The 14688-nt window shown below is 43.0% G+C and overlaps 1 protein-coding gene across 2 annotated transcripts; it reads left to right on the top strand.

Annotated features, from left to right (window-relative positions):
- The first annotated feature begins 363 nt into the window (after positions 1-363).
- Positions 364-14093, top strand: PRPSAP2 (phosphoribosyl pyrophosphate synthetase-associated protein 2). Of its 2 annotated transcripts, XM_009070968.1 has the most exons (11): positions 364-482; positions 901-1051; positions 2108-2160; positions 2276-2342; positions 3280-3452; positions 4371-4486; positions 7903-7958; positions 10286-10434; positions 11650-11720; positions 12767-12913; positions 13411-14093. In XM_009070968.1, exons 2-11 carry the CDS (start codon positions 933-935, stop codon positions 13567-13569), a joined length of 1110 nt encoding a protein of 369 aa, XP_009069216.1. In that variant the 5' UTR covers positions 364-482; positions 901-932; the 3' UTR covers positions 13570-14093. The 2 variants fall into 2 exon arrangements, with proteins under 2 accessions (XP_009069216.1, XP_009069217.1); XM_009070969.1 differs by lacking the exons at positions 364-482; positions 2108-2160; positions 2276-2342 and having other exon boundaries at positions 969-1051; positions 13411-13625.
- Positions 14094-14688: the final 595 nt, after the last annotated feature.

Below are 14688 nucleotides of genomic sequence, written 5' to 3'. Positions count from 1 at the left end.
AATTAGGCTACTTGTGTCTAATATTTTCCATCCTTTACATAATGCTGAAATGGATGATGAAGGATTGGGTTATTATAATGTATTTATATATATATATTACACAGAAGTGAAGTGCAGTAGCCCAAGACTTTTTGAGTTGAATCCTGCTTCCATCTCTCAGTGGCTGGTCTCAATGTGATTTTTCTTTGCTTTTATTTGACTCAAATGTTACAGCATAAGTCACAAAAATGTGATTTACTGAGAATAAAACGTGTCAAGACTGAATCACATCAAAACCTTGGTGAGATTAGTGGTTTGTGCCTTTATTTGAAACAATAAAAAGTGTATTGATTTCCTCGTGATATTTTTCTCTTCTTTTCACAGGAGAAATAGTAGTGTAAAGAATGACAAGAGCTGCTTCAGCAGGTGGATGCACTGTGCAAGAGGTTATTATTTACAGCTGCCAACTTTATTGAACTCTTCCTTACATCTCATCCCTATTTGTAAGTGTACAATTGGTTGCAAAATGATGGAAAGAGATGCAGCCATGGAAACAGAATCTAGACAGGACCCAAGAGTTCTCTTTAGCTCAGTTCCACCCCTCGCTGGCTTTGTGGTCTTGGGAAAATCAGTAAACATTGCTCAGTTCTGGAAAATGAACTGGACGAGCTGATGGAAAAGGGAATGTATGTTACAAGATGATAGCCTGAGGAAAACAGTTAAAAACCCCAGGAAGAACCTGGTGAGGCTGAGGATGTTTGGGGGAGGTCTCTGGAAAGCTCTAGGGAAGCTATTAAAGTGGGGATAACACATATTCAGGATGCTGGAAAGTTCAGGCTTATGGGAAACTTTATAAACGGAGAAAATGTGTTTCTTTGTTTTTTTACCTTGCGTCTCTAACTGACCTTTGCTCTCTTGCAGCCTTTTAGAAGTGGCAAAACAACTTAGGGTTGATGTTTTGTGTGCCATCAGCTGAATTTGGGGCCATCATGAATATCACCAAGGGTGGGCTGGTGCTGTTCTCAGCCAATTCCAATTCCTCATGCATGGAGCTGTCCAAGAGGATTGCTGAGTAAGTCAAGTCTGCAGGGCAGCTTGGGGGGCTTGTTTTGTTAAAGACTCATTTCTCTGTCTAAGGAGGTTACAAGGAAAAGCTGCCACAGATTATTTCAACGGCTCAGTAACCAAGAGAATAACTTGTGTGTTAGTTGTTCCATGGCAGGTTGGGATTGGCTGCAGGATGTTCTAGCAAACACATGGGCAAATTAATGTTTGGATAGTGTGAAATAATTGTGGCTGCAGTTTGATCGTTTTCTTACTCCTTGGGGTTTGATTTTCTTAGGCAGCAAAACTCCCATCACTCCTGCTCACAGTGTGCTTTAGATGGGAACATTTCTTTGGCTTAAACGTATGAACAGCTTCAGCAGAACTTTTATGACTTAAGCCAATTTTTACTGTGCTAATTAGGATGCATAACACGACCAGGAATATTGCACGTGATGGATTTCTGTCTGAGTCTGGTGTACCCAGAGTTAGCTGTGGATAGGAAGAGAAAGGGAAAAGTAGAGGAATTTTGTGGCAAGAATTTGGGCATGAGGATGTATCTTACTCTGTGAAGTGTCTCCTTTTGGTAGTGGTGGGGATCTGTGCTAATCCTGACATGGAATAAATCCACCAGACATCAGTCTTCCATTATTCATAGAATAGTGTTGGCTAGTGTTTCTTCTTCACTCTTACACTGACTTTTTTCTGTAGAGGAGAATGATTTTAAAGTGGTATTTGAAGATTTGTCTATGTTGCTATGTGTATGTACATATATATATATAGGGCAAGAAATGCAGACTAAAAATAAGAAATTGTGAGATGATTTAGTATTCAGATATTTTTTTCTGCTGCTGCTTCTTCTGAGCTTGACTTGAAAGTGAATTTAACATAGTCTGCATTGCAGCTTCTGGAAATTGTAGGGGCTTTTTTAAGAGCTTTCCACTGTAATTACTGGTTTTATGGTTTGGGATTTTCTTTTCTAGTGCAATGCAGCCTTTTCAGTAACCATTACATTGTATGGGATTTGCATTTGTTTTGTCCTTCCCTTCTCCATATTGACTTGTACTTTTTCCTGCTCTCACAGGCGTTTGGGAGTTGAGATGGGGAAGGTTCAGGTGTATCAAGAGCCAAACAGAGGTGAGTAATTAGCCAAACTGGAAACTTACCCAGCACTGATATAAATGTATTGGGCTTTTCTTAGACTCTGTTGAGTTTTGCTACTGCAAATATTACCTATTTCTCTTCTTGGCAGAAACAAGAGTGCAGATTCAGGAGTCTGTGAGAGGAAAGGATGTATTTATCATCCAAACAGTTTCAAAGTGAGTAACTGCAAAGACCCTGTGCTAGCATTTGACATGGGCTGTCCACAGGAGTGCTGCTGTTTTAATATTTAGTCACCTTTTATGTATGTGATACGTAAATAATAAGCTTAGGTAACTAGATAGAGGTTTCTCTTAGTGGGGCTTTTTTGTTGTTGTTGTTGCTGCTTTTGTGCACAGAGACAACTTTGGTACTAGCTAACCTCTATTGTTTTAATTATCTGTAAATATATCTATGAACCCTTCCCTGAGTCTCTGCATCCTTTTGTGTATGTCATTCTCCCTGAATTCATCCCTTTCCAGCTGCCCATCTCTAGTACCATCACAGAGTTCTAAATGTAGGAGGAACATTACCTGGGCGGTGTGTCCTGTGATTCAGAAAACAATTTCTATGTGAAAAGAACTTTGCAAATGCTAAGACTGATTTTTTAAATGGCAACAGAAATAGTAGATCTTAGTTGATGACCAGTTCTCATCTATAATGAGATCCTCTCAATCTCTTCATTTAGGGCAGAGAGTAGATGCTAATTGTTAAGTGTTTAATCTGTTCTTGGCTTGAACAATAGAGGAATGTATGAAGTATGAATTTTTTTTAAGAAAAGCTTATCTATCTGGAAAAATATGTAGATTTTGTGCACAATAGAAAGTGTCTGAGATAAATTATGGACTGCTTTGTTCCAGCAGCATGGTGTAACAAAAACTGCTGAATCACCCAAAATAGTGAAAAAAGTAATTAATTGTAGTTCTGATGAAAAATTAAAATAGTAGTCCAAGATATTTGCCATCCTGAAAGGCACAGCTGGATTCTTAGGGAAGTTTCCTTAGTCACCATCCTTTGAACTTACCCTGGAGTGAAATTCCTGGAGTGTGTATAAATCCTGTGTGGAATACAGGATTTTTCTGCACAGAATACACCACCAGATGTTTCTTGTTTCAGGGATGTGAATACCACGATCATGGAGCTCCTGATCATGGTGTATGCCTGTAAAACCTCCTGTGCCAAAAGCATTATTGGAGTGATTCCTTACTTCCCATACAGCAAACAGTGCAAGATGAGGAAAAGGGGCTCCATTGTCTCAAAATTGCTGGCCTCAATGATGTGCAAAGCTGGTAAGAATGGGCTGTTCTGAAGCAATCAGGGCCAGGGGGCTGCTGCTCTCAGCTGTCAGGTTTGGAGGGGTCTCTGCACAAATTGGGACTGTTTAAAAATAGCTGCCAAGTTTTTTTTGTGTGTGTTTAAAAGCCACATAAAGAGGAGAATGTAATTAGAAATGTTTCTGAATGCTGAGTTCATAAAAACCCCAAACTTGGAGCAACTCTTTCACATTGAGTCTTGCTGAGCTGGCAAAATGAGTCTGTTGGACTCAGCTGCTTTTGGACTGTGAAATCCATCTCTCATAATGCCATTCTTGGCCTCTCTGACACTGCAACAATTGTACCATGTCATTTCTAGCCTGTTTTTCACCTGTTGGATGAATGTCCTTTACATTGGGAGAATAAGATGATTAATTTTCACAACCTTCAACACATTTTCCTCTCCTTTCCTTTCACTCCCATCTCTGGTCAAAACCAGGCAGTTCTAATAAGCACAGTGTGGTCTGGTTTGTTGCTGGAGGGAAGTGCTTTGGTGATTAGGAGCTGGGTCCATTTTCAGGAGCCCATAGCTAACAAATTTGTTGCTGTGTGGCACAGGATGATTTATCCTATTAGTGCTTCCATTTTGTCACATGTCCATTGGAGAAGGATCTCACCTGCCTCAGTGTGGCAGTACAGAGTCAGTTATGGGCAGTGTTGTGAGGTTGTTTTTGAAAGGAAGTCTCCAAACATGCTGATGTTGTGTGCTTAGAGGGACAGAGTTAATTTGTTACCTGTTTTCACTAAATACATTGAATGTAATGTTCTCGTGGAGCTTGGGAGATTTTCTGGACTGACTTCAGTGAAACTTAGGAGAAAAATAAAGAGTGTGTCTGTTCTCTCTTACTTTTCTTGATGTGCTTCTCTGCATGTCTCATTCCTGTCTTTTTAAAGGACTGACTCACCTTATTACCATGGATCTACATCAGAAGGAAATACAAGGTTTCTTCAATATTCCAGTTGATAACTTGAGAGCATCTCCATTTTTACTACAGTACATCCAGGAAGAGGTGAGGAAGCCCTGCTATTACAGTTGCTTTTTAAGTTACTTTTTGTCATATCTCAAGACATCTGAAACAAATTCCTCTGAAAAGGTTAACTCTTCAGACTGAACTTTTAAGGGGGGAAAGGTCACGTTGGGGCCGGGAGTGGTGTTGGGGCAGCAGGTTCTTCTCTTCCCCACAGGCTTAACTTTTGCTTTCCTGAAGAGTTGGTGTTTTCTTCCCCATGCAGCAGTGCTGCTCTGTCTTCTTAGATATATTCCACCGACTAATGTTGAACAAAAATGGGAGTTTTCTTGCTCTTGATATCCTCCTTTCCTGTTTCCAGTTTCGTTGACATTTCTAGGATGGACTGCTTGTGTGGGTGTAAATCTGTATCACGTGATAAACAACACTTTGGAAATTGTAAGGTCTGAGAGAGCCTATTGATCATGCTCTGAAGTAAGACCAGACGAGTTCTTGTGTGGAAATCTTCATCCACTGTTTGCTCAGCATGTCCTGACTTGAGGAGCTTAACTTGTGATGTTCTGTGTCTCTATTTCTCCATCTTATTTTTATAAGTGCTTTGAGAAGTGCTACTGGTGGATTCATGTATACAAATTGTGCAAATGATAATTGTAGGTTTAAGGTGCAAGTTAAGCCTCTGACTAATGATAATTTGGAATAAAGCAAGTGCTTTCTTCCTGGTGAGAGAAAAGGTTTGGCTCACTCTTACTTTTGTATCCAAGCTAGTTCTTTTTATAGAGATATGAATGCCTCCATTGGAAAAACAAAACACAACACAACTCGCCCCACCCAGGGGGAAAAAAAACCCAAACCAACATGATGTTATGACAGAGTTAATGTCTGTTTGGGGCATCAGTTACCATTTGAACCTGTCATCAGGGTATTTGGTAACAGAGACAAAGAGGATGGCAGAACAAAACTCCAGGCTCTGCCTTTGCCACAGTCATTCATCTTGTGTTCCAGGAGAGAAGTATTGCACCTTGTAAGCACTTTGTACGTTAAAAAAAAGAACAACAGGGAGAAACCAAATACGTAAAGACATGTTGTGCCTTTATATGTTGCTTGAATGTGGTTTGTGGTCGGTAACAGGTTCGTGGTCCTGGTTTGGTCTTGAAGCACATTTTAATTCATGAGCTTTTAATGGTTTACAGAGAATTGTTGCAGCTTTGGGTCTGGCACTGCTGTGCCAGTACCAATGAATGTTTGTAGAGGTCTGAAGTATGTGTAGAAAAGTCTTAAAAGATATTTGAGTTCTTTATTCCTCTGCTCGTCCATGAGGGAATTGGCAGAACCAGAGTTGACTGAATGGATCTGATCACTTGGGATCTGTGTTGGCAAGTTCCTTCACCAAACAGGTGGTTTGTAGTATCTTTTCTTAATACTTTGATCCAATGCTGCTCAGGAGGAGTTTGGTATTCGTCTCAGGTTGCTGGTGGCCACAGCTTGCTGGATATCCTGACTGGGAGTGCCTAAGGTTTCACAGCAGTGGGAGTTGTGATGGGTTGCACTGAGGAGCATGGAATTGAGTGAGAATGGAGGCCACTTGAACGGCTTTTAACTGGCAGTGAAGAGGAGAAGGGCTTGTAGCTGTTCCCTGTTGGGAATTAATGCTTAGGTGTGAAGAGGATTACTCGGTGTTCTGGGATGAAGACAGTTCAATCAGTGAAATTAATGTGGTATAAGAATAATTAGATAGTTTTCCTCTGTATGCTTAGCAAGTGTTGGCTACGTGGTGTCTTCTCTCTTTCCTTTGTGATGTGAATCTCAGAGTGACATAGCTCTTTGTTACAGGGAGTTGTTGATACCTTCCTGTCTCTGGGATGGCATTTCTGGCTTTCTGACTTCATTTTTGAAGAGCTGAGAACAAATTTGGTAATTTGGCAGGAGAAAAATGAGGCAATGATGTCTGAACAAGATCAAAGCCTTTATTATGTCAAGTGACAGGCCCTGCCTTGTCCATACCTTCCATCATGTTAATCTTTGTAGCCTCTTGTATAACTAAGTGTAGGACAGAACGTGCTGAATTCCCAGTATTATAGGTGGAGTTAGTAACTTTGTGGATTATTTATGTTGCCTGACAACATCCTCAGAAAAGTTCGTGTTTTCAGTTGGTTAGACCCTTGCCCAAATTCAGCACTTATTTTCTTCCTTTCCATGCCCATTTCAGGTAGAGCTTTTGGAAATACTCAGCCAGTGCAGTTTGAGTGTTAGAGGCTAAGATTGTGGAAGGATTGTTTTATTGTGGAAGAACTTACCTTGCCTGTGTTTGCAGAAAACCCAAGTGTTTCTCTGCTCTGGAATGGGTGTTTGACACCTGCCAACAAGGTGGTGAACTGCATGTCAGGGTGCCATCCCCCCAGATTTCTGAAACTGCATCTGTAAGAGACCAATTTTCAGGTATTTACTGAAGTCTTCTGTCCCTTAACACTGGGGTTCTGAGGACTGGACCTGCTCTGCGGGACTTTGCCTGTGGACTGTGGTTATGACAGAAGGACAGATGGGTTCTCTGTAAGCTGCTCTCCATGCAGATGGATCATCCCAGGAAGGGAAATGATGAGTTTGCAAGGAATGGGATAAGATGAGGTATTAGAGGGAGCTTAGGTTGCTGTTGGAAAGGAGGACTGGATTTGTAAAGGCAAGATGAGTCTCATGCAGCTACTGCAGGAAAAATGGAGGTGAGGATAAGAAACTTTGGAGAGATGGGAACTAAACCAATGATTAAACAGAGGGCAGGAGTCTGGAGTGAAGAAACAGTGTGAGAATGGGGCAGGGTAGGGGCAGCAAACTTGGGAGTTGCTTGTGAAGTCTGACTGAAGTCCCTGTCAGCCCTCAAGAGGAAACCAGACTTCCTGGCCTTCCCCTCTCTGCTGCTGCCAGTGTTTGCAGCAGCATCTCCTCATGCTGGTCAGTGTGCAGGACAGTTTGCAGCACTTGGAGACTGAGACTCCAGGGTCAGTGCAGTGAAAGTGGAATTTTTATCCCTTCTGATGGTCCATAGAAAGAGTCAGTGTGATGGGATGGACAGGTGTGACTTTCCTCAGTGTGCTCTGTCAAGCAGTAGGGAGTGGGTGAATGCTGTTTTCTAGAGATAAAGACAATTTCAGTTGAACAGGAAACTTTTATTTTGATGGTTTCCTGTTTCTTTTAACACCCTGATGTTCTCCTAAAGCAGTTACATGTGTGTAATCTGTACTGTCTCATGAGGTTGATGAAAGGTACAGTTTTAACTGAATTTTCTAAACACCTGTTTTTCCTGAGCTGTCAACTCTGATGTACAATGGATTCTTGAGGTTCCTTTCTTAGGTTAAAATGTTGGATGCTTAAAATTCTTCTGGCAAAATAAAAGTTCTCTGATTCTTACTGAGTTTAAACTTGTCTAAAGATATGAAGTGGACATTGCTATCTGTTATTTACTACAGATACCAGACTACAGGAATGCTGTAATTGTGGCCAAATCTCCTGCGTCTGCAAAGAGGTGGGTAAGATCTGCTCTCTTGCCTTAGAGCAGGAAATCTCTGTCGGGATTTTGGGCTTAGGATCAAGTGAAGGACAGATATCCAATAATTAGAAGATGAAGCTTTCCAACCCCTCCCAGTTCTGCTTTGTCAGCTGTGTAGTTTTTACGTCATAACTATAATCACAATAAATATAAGGAGAATGAAAAAAACAAGCAAAAGGATGAGGTAAATCAATGCAGAGTTTATGATAAAGAAGGTTTTTCATCGTGTTGTATTTGTGTCTGTTTACATGATACATTTCCTGCTGTAAGTAAAGAAAAATGGCTGGAAGTGTAATGCCATTAATCCAAAGGAAGTGCTTAATGTGGGCATAGCTGAGAGCATGGTTGGTCAGATCCTAAATACAGATGGTGAAACAGGATTTGGTTTTTGAGATGATTTTGATTGTGAAGTCCTCGTGGTTGAATGACTGTTCTTAATCCATGAAGCTTTTTGGTTGACTTATCCCTAAACTCTTTGGGATTACACTGCTGTCAGCAGACAGTGTCAGAGCTGGATGATGGTTTAAGAGATGCTCTATTTGCTGTGGTGACAAACCAAGAGTGTGTGGAAAGCTTAGACTTTCATTCCAAGCAGTTCTGATCCTCTATAAGAAAGGATTTGTTATTTTTATTCAAATCAGAAATGCTTTAATTCGAAGACGCAGAGTGAGGGGTTCAGCTGTGGTCATCTTTGTTCTCCAGCAGTACTTTTGGGGATTTCTTCTGGTTGTTCACATTTGTTTCTTTTCCATGGAGTCAGTGTTGCCTCTTGGGTGCTGGCAGGGGTTTGTTGGAGCATTTTCTTTCTCATCCAGTGATTGTCAATGCCAGAAAATAGTTAAAACATTATGTTAAAACTGACCAGAGAGGTGAGTCGCACATACAAGTGATTTGTGGAGGAGAAGATCCCAAAGCTGTTGTTTAGCTTCTGCACATGTAGCTGTGAGCATTTAAGGGCAGTGTTTGAGGAGGTGCATTGTATTGGGAACAGAGTGATTGGCTGTCTTTAGTCTAATCCAGGCTGAAAACAAACCAGGCAAACCCTTTTGATGAGTACCTGCTTGTGAAAGAGAACCTTTGCTTGGTGAAGTTCAGAATGTTCCTGTGGTTTCTGAGCTCACTGGAAAATTAATAAAACATTTTACTGTTGCTTTGAACTTTACTCAGTTTAATATTGCATTTAAAAGTAATTGCTATGGTTTTATTGATAGGATTCTGCCTGCTAAGTCATAACTCTTAATGTTTGGAATAATAATTACCTGTAATTAACTACTTGCAAGAATATTCTAACTGTATGATAACCACAGGGTGGAAGATTCTTCATTTTTAATTGAGTATCACGATGGGCAAATTATCCTCTGGACTTTGGGTTGTTTGGGTAGTGAAACAAGACTGAAGGATAGAGGAGGTGATTCAGGCACAGGTCTTGGGTGCTGATGTTGAAGCAGAGTGAGTCCCTCTGGATATGCCAGGCTGGTTTGACCAGAGGAGACTGGCTGGGTGGTTCAGGCAGGATCCCAAACCCTTGGCTGTGCAGGGTAAGGTAGGATGGATTTGCTCATTTTCACTTGCTGCTTCCACTGTCTGGGATAGAAGCACTGCCTGTGAAATACCTATTTTCCCAACTCTGTGCTTTCCCCACTCCCCCAGCTAACCTCGCACTTCTTCACATAAATTCTTGATTTTAGTTGGAGAAATACTGCACTGTGAAGGAACTTTGTGTCAGCTAAGAAAAATTCCAGGCTGTTCAGCTGGAAGTGTGGTTTGTCAGGCAGAATGGCCATCTGGATTCCCTTTTCCATAGGGCATCTCGGGCTGTGTGTCAGCAGGTCAGGGATATTGTCTTTGTTCAGTGCTTAAAATAAATAGGTGAACACTTGTTTGCTGTTTTCATGTGAGTATATTTTTCCCTGTTAAATGTAGACAATCCAGACATCAGGCCTATTCTTGGTTACTGTTAGATGGGACCTGCTAAACTGTGGGATCTTGTGAAATGGTTTTTTGGGAATGTGTTTTGGCTGTTGAGCAGAGCAGAAGGGAGTAATCAGAGTGATGTGACTTGCAGCATTTATCCTGTTGCTTCCAGGCCCATGTGGGCACTTTCAGGGTTATTCTGCCTCTCACAAACCTGGTGAGAACAGGAGGCTAAGGGCCAAGTGGTTTCTTCCATGTGTTTTCCTAAGATCTTAGGATCCTTCCATTTTTCTCTGAAACGCTAGGAATAAAATGGAAATAGATAAGGATTATCTGTATGTGAATTACTTAAAACGTATTTGTGGGTTTCTTTAACCCTTTCCCTGCAGGGCACAGTCGTTTGCCGAGCGCTTACGGTTGGGAATTGCTGTGATCCATGGGGAAGCTCAGGATGCTGAGTCTGACATGGTGGATGGTCGACACTCCCCACCTACAGCCAAAAATGTAGCTGCTATTCATCCCAGTTTGGAGATACCCAGTAAGTAAGTGTGTGTGACAAAGTGTTACCTGTGGTTTTTTCCTGGCTTTGGGAATGGAGCTGGCAGTGATGGACCTTGAAAAAGGAATGGTTCTTCAGGGTGAAAGATTATTTTTTTTCTTAGTCGGAGGAGGAACTACTCCTTCTTGCTGCTCTTTGTCATAGAATCATAGAATCAACTGGGTTGGAAAAGACCTCCAAGATCACCAAGTCCGACCCTACCGTGGTTACTGGACCATGGCAACAAGTGCCACATCCAGTCTCAGCTTGAAAACCTCCAGGGATGGTGAATCCACCACCTCCCTGGGCAGCACATTCCAATGCCTGATCACTCTCTCTGTAAAAAATCTCTTCCTAATATCCAACCTAACCCTCCCCTGGCAGAGCTTGAGTCTGTGCCCTCTTGTCCTCCTGCTGGTTGCCTGGGAGAAGAGACCAATCCCCACCTGACTCCAACCTCCTGTCAGGGAGTTGTAGAGGGTGATAAGGTCTCCCCTGAGCCTCCTCTTCTCCAAGCTGAACACCCCCAGCTCCCTCAGCCTCTCCTCATAGCACTTGTGCTCGAGTCCCTTCACCAGCCTCATTGCTCTTCTCTGGACCTGCTACAGCACCTCAATGTCCCTCCTGAACTGAGGGGCCCAGAACTGAGCACAGTACTCAAGGTGTGGCCTCACCAGCGCCGAGTCCAGGGGCAGAATCACATCCCTGGTCCTGCTGACCACACTGTTCCTGATCCAGGCCAGGATGCCATTGGCCTTCTTGGCCACCTGAGCACACTGCTGGCTCATGTTCAGCTTTTTTTTTGTCCATTGTTTTCGTGCTAGGCTGTGTGTGAGGTCTGTGCCATCCTCATTGCAGGGAGTCAGAAGAGCCCCTGGCAGAGAGGCTTCACTTTCTTTCCATTTACTTTTCCTGTTGGAATTTTTCTGGGACACAGAGCTAATAAGCTGAGCTGACACTGGTTTTGAGTGCAGCTGTGTAGTGTCAGAGGCCTTGCGAGAGTGACCTTGCTGAACATGGATCTGATCTGAACCCAGTTTGGATGTCAGTGGGTGACTGAACTGGTGGTGTCTGCCAGCCACTGGGTTTGTGGGCTGAAACTAAGGATTACTTGAACTGGTTAAGTATTTGGGTGTAAATGAATGTGTTTAATACTTTGACTAAGCTCTTTTCTTTTTCCTTTCTACCCCTCTAAAAACATTTGCCATTAATCAGTGCTGATCCCCAAGGAAAAGCCACCCATCACAGTTGTTGGAGATGTAGGAGGAAGAATAGCAATCATTGTGGTAAGTTAGATGCCATTACTTGGATAAATTGCAATTAACATGTTAAAGTTGCACAAGTCAGGTAAATATGCTGTATCAGCCACTAAAGTGTGGTTGCTGGTGGACTTCGATAGCACGAGGCAGTAGTGTGCACACTCCAGAAGCTGTGAGCTATGAAGTGATCCATCCAGAAAAGCAGGATTTGGGCCTTGTTTCCGTGAGTTAGGACAGGGGAAATTGTGCTCAGTGCTTACCTGGAGGTGAGGAGTTTGGGGTGGTGTGTGCACATCATGAGAGAATCCCTGTGTGATTCTTCATGAGCTCAGAAATGCCAGAGAAGCTGAGATGATGGGCATGGACCTGTTGGAGCAGGTCCAGAGGAGGCAGCAAGTTGATTAGAGGAGATGGAGCAGGTGTGCTGTGAGGAAAGGCTGAGAGGATTGGGATTGTTCATCCTGGAGAAGAGAAGGCTCTGAGGTGACCTAATTGTGGCCTTCCAGTACCTAAAGAGAGCCAACAGGAAAGATGAAGAGAGACTGGAGTGACAGGACAAGGGGGAATGGCTTAAACTGACAGAGAGGAGGTTTAGGTTGGATATGAGGAAGAAATTCCTCCCTGTGAGGGTGCTGAGGCACTGGCACGAGTTGCCCAGAGAAGCTGTGGCTGCCCCATCCCTGGAAGTGTTCAAGGCCAGGTTGGATGGGGCTTGGAGCAACCTGGGCTAGTGGAAGGTGTCCCTGCACATGGCAGGGGGTGGAACTGGGTGGGCTTTGAGGTCCCTTCCAACCCAGCCCAGTCTGGGATTCTGTGGTGCAGCCATGGTTTCCCTAGAGCAGAGTGGAATCTCTGAGCTTCTGGGGGGGCTTTGAGGTCCCTTCCAACCCAGCCCAGTCTGGGATTCTGTGGTGCAGCCATGGTTTCCCTAGAGCAGAGTGGAATCTCTGAGCTTGTCATGGCAAAGGGCACTTTTCTGACAGTTTGGAATTTGTTGTGCTTGATAAAGCTGCCCTGTCAGTCTGGGTGTGCTGTGTTATCTGTCTGTCACTGACTCAATGTCATTTTGGCAGGATGACATCATAGATGACGTCGACAGCTTTCTCGCTGCAGCTGAGACCCTCAAGGAGAGAGGAGCTTACAAGATCTTTGTCATGGCCACCCATGGCCTCTTGTCCTCAGACGCTCCCAGGCTGATTGAGGAATCTGCCATCGATGAGGTGAGTTTGGATTCTCAACTCTGGGGTTTTAAAAGCAATTTCCTCCTGAGCTGATCATTGAAATCTTCTGAGGTTAAGGATTTTGGTGGGAGGTTCCTGGGTTCAGGCTTGATTTCCATGGAATTAGGTGCTTGAGTAGTAGCACATACATGTCCTTAAACTATAGCAGTGGAGAAAGGTGGGAAGTGGTGAGATGCTAGACTGCCAGGATCAGCACAGCTTTCCCTGCAGTGTGGGGGATGTTTTCCTACCTTTCCTTGGACCTGTGTGGCAGAAGGAGTGAAAGGAAGGATAGTGCCATTAGTATCCATGGATACATGCAATCTATGGCAACATGTGGCTCTTCCTAAGATGTTGACCCTGACAGTAATGTAAAATGTTGTTTTATCAGCAGGGGTGGCTTAGTAGGGTCTGTGAAACTCCTTTTCACACTTCCAGTAGGGAAGGTGGAAAACATAAGGGAGCTACATCTTCCTGATTATTTTTCCTTGCTGTAGGTGGTTGTTACAAACACAATTCCACACGAAATACAGAAACTCCAGTGCCCTAAAATCAAGACTGTGGATATCAGCATGATCCTCTCAGAAGCCATTCGCAGGATCCATAATGGGGAGTCCATGTCATACCTTTTCAGGAATATAGGACTGGATGATTAATGCTTCTTCCTCTCTGGAAACACCTCGGGCCAAACTGGAAGCGAACAGACAACGAGCTGTGAAGCCTTGTGCTTACCTTAATATTTCCATTGAGCCACTTTTTGTTTTCTCTTGGTTTAAGTATCAAGGTAGAACAGTTTTGAAGCTTTTTTTTTTTGTTTTTCTTTGCAGGGAATTTTTTTTTGGGGGGGTGGGAGGGAATAAACATTTTACAACAAAACTGTTCTAGTTGCTTTTAGGTTAGTTGCACTATACAGGATGGAAACCAACCCACAAAACACTTGAGGCAAGAATTTGGCTTCTAAATTAAGCATTCCTTTTCCAAAGCTGCTTGCTACAAGTGCTTAAAATGATGACAAAATGAAGTGACTGTATAATATTTGCATTTTCAAAGCCAAAAAGGTTGTACTGTTGTATGCAGTTCGGTGATTTTGTAGGAGTGCTTTTATAGAAAAGCAGATGAAATATGCACCTGTATTTATTTTCTGCGACAAAGAATAAAGACTTGTTTTGTGTGAGCTTTCTAAAAATGTTCCTGTGCTGCTCCCTTGTCTTCTAAACTGTGTCCCCTTAAATCCTGGGAGGTTGTCTGGGAGCAGCAGGGATTTGCCAGACACTGGCATGGGTTGCCCGGAGAAGCTGTGGCTGCACCATCCCTGGAAAGGCCGGGTTGGAGCAGCCTGGTCTAGTGGAAGGTGTAACTAGATGGGCTTTAAGGTCTCTCCCAACCCAAACCATTCTGTGATTCTATCTGTGACTTTGGGAATACTGTGGAGGTTGAAGGTTCCAGCTGGTAAAATCCAAATTAACTCACTGTGTTGTTTTTTTTTTTTTTTTGCCTGGCCTGAATGCATGGATGAGCTAAACAATATGCAGTAGAGCAGAGCTGAACTTGTTCAGGTTTGTTTTCCCAACCATCCTTGGGCAGGTGTGGCTGCCAGACAGCTCCCTGTCCTGGAGACTTCAAGTTCCTCACCTGTTGCTGAGAACACTGTGGTGGAATTGATGAGCATTCAGAGGTTGTTTGGTTTAATCTCCCTATCATGTCCTACAAATGAGTATAAAACTTCTGGCATGTTCAGAAGTGAAAATTAACCTTCATTGACACCATTTCTCTCT

This window comes from Acanthisitta chloris, unplaced genomic scaffold (assembly GCF_000695815.1).
Source record: "Acanthisitta chloris isolate BGI_N310 unplaced genomic scaffold, ASM69581v1 scaffold13233, whole genome shotgun sequence".
Lineage (NCBI taxonomy): Eukaryota > Metazoa > Chordata > Aves > Passeriformes > Acanthisittidae > Acanthisitta > Acanthisitta chloris.
Note: the sequence above shows the minus strand (reverse complement) of the source record. Positions and strands in the feature narration are given on the sequence as shown.

Excerpts from the sequence above, each read along its gene's own strand:
- PRPSAP2 (XM_009070968.1), top strand. The coding sequence starts at position 933 with ATGTTTTGTGTGCCATCAGCTGAATTTGGGGCCATCATGAATATCACC. Across the intron at positions 4,487-7,902 it reads TACAGTACATCCAGGAAGAG|ATACCAGACTACAGGAATGC; the intron begins GTGAGGAAGCCC and ends TATTTACTACAG. Across the intron at positions 10,435-11,649 it reads TCCCAGTTTGGAGATACCCA|TGCTGATCCCCAAGGAAAAG; the intron begins GTAAGTAAGTGT and ends GCCATTAATCAG.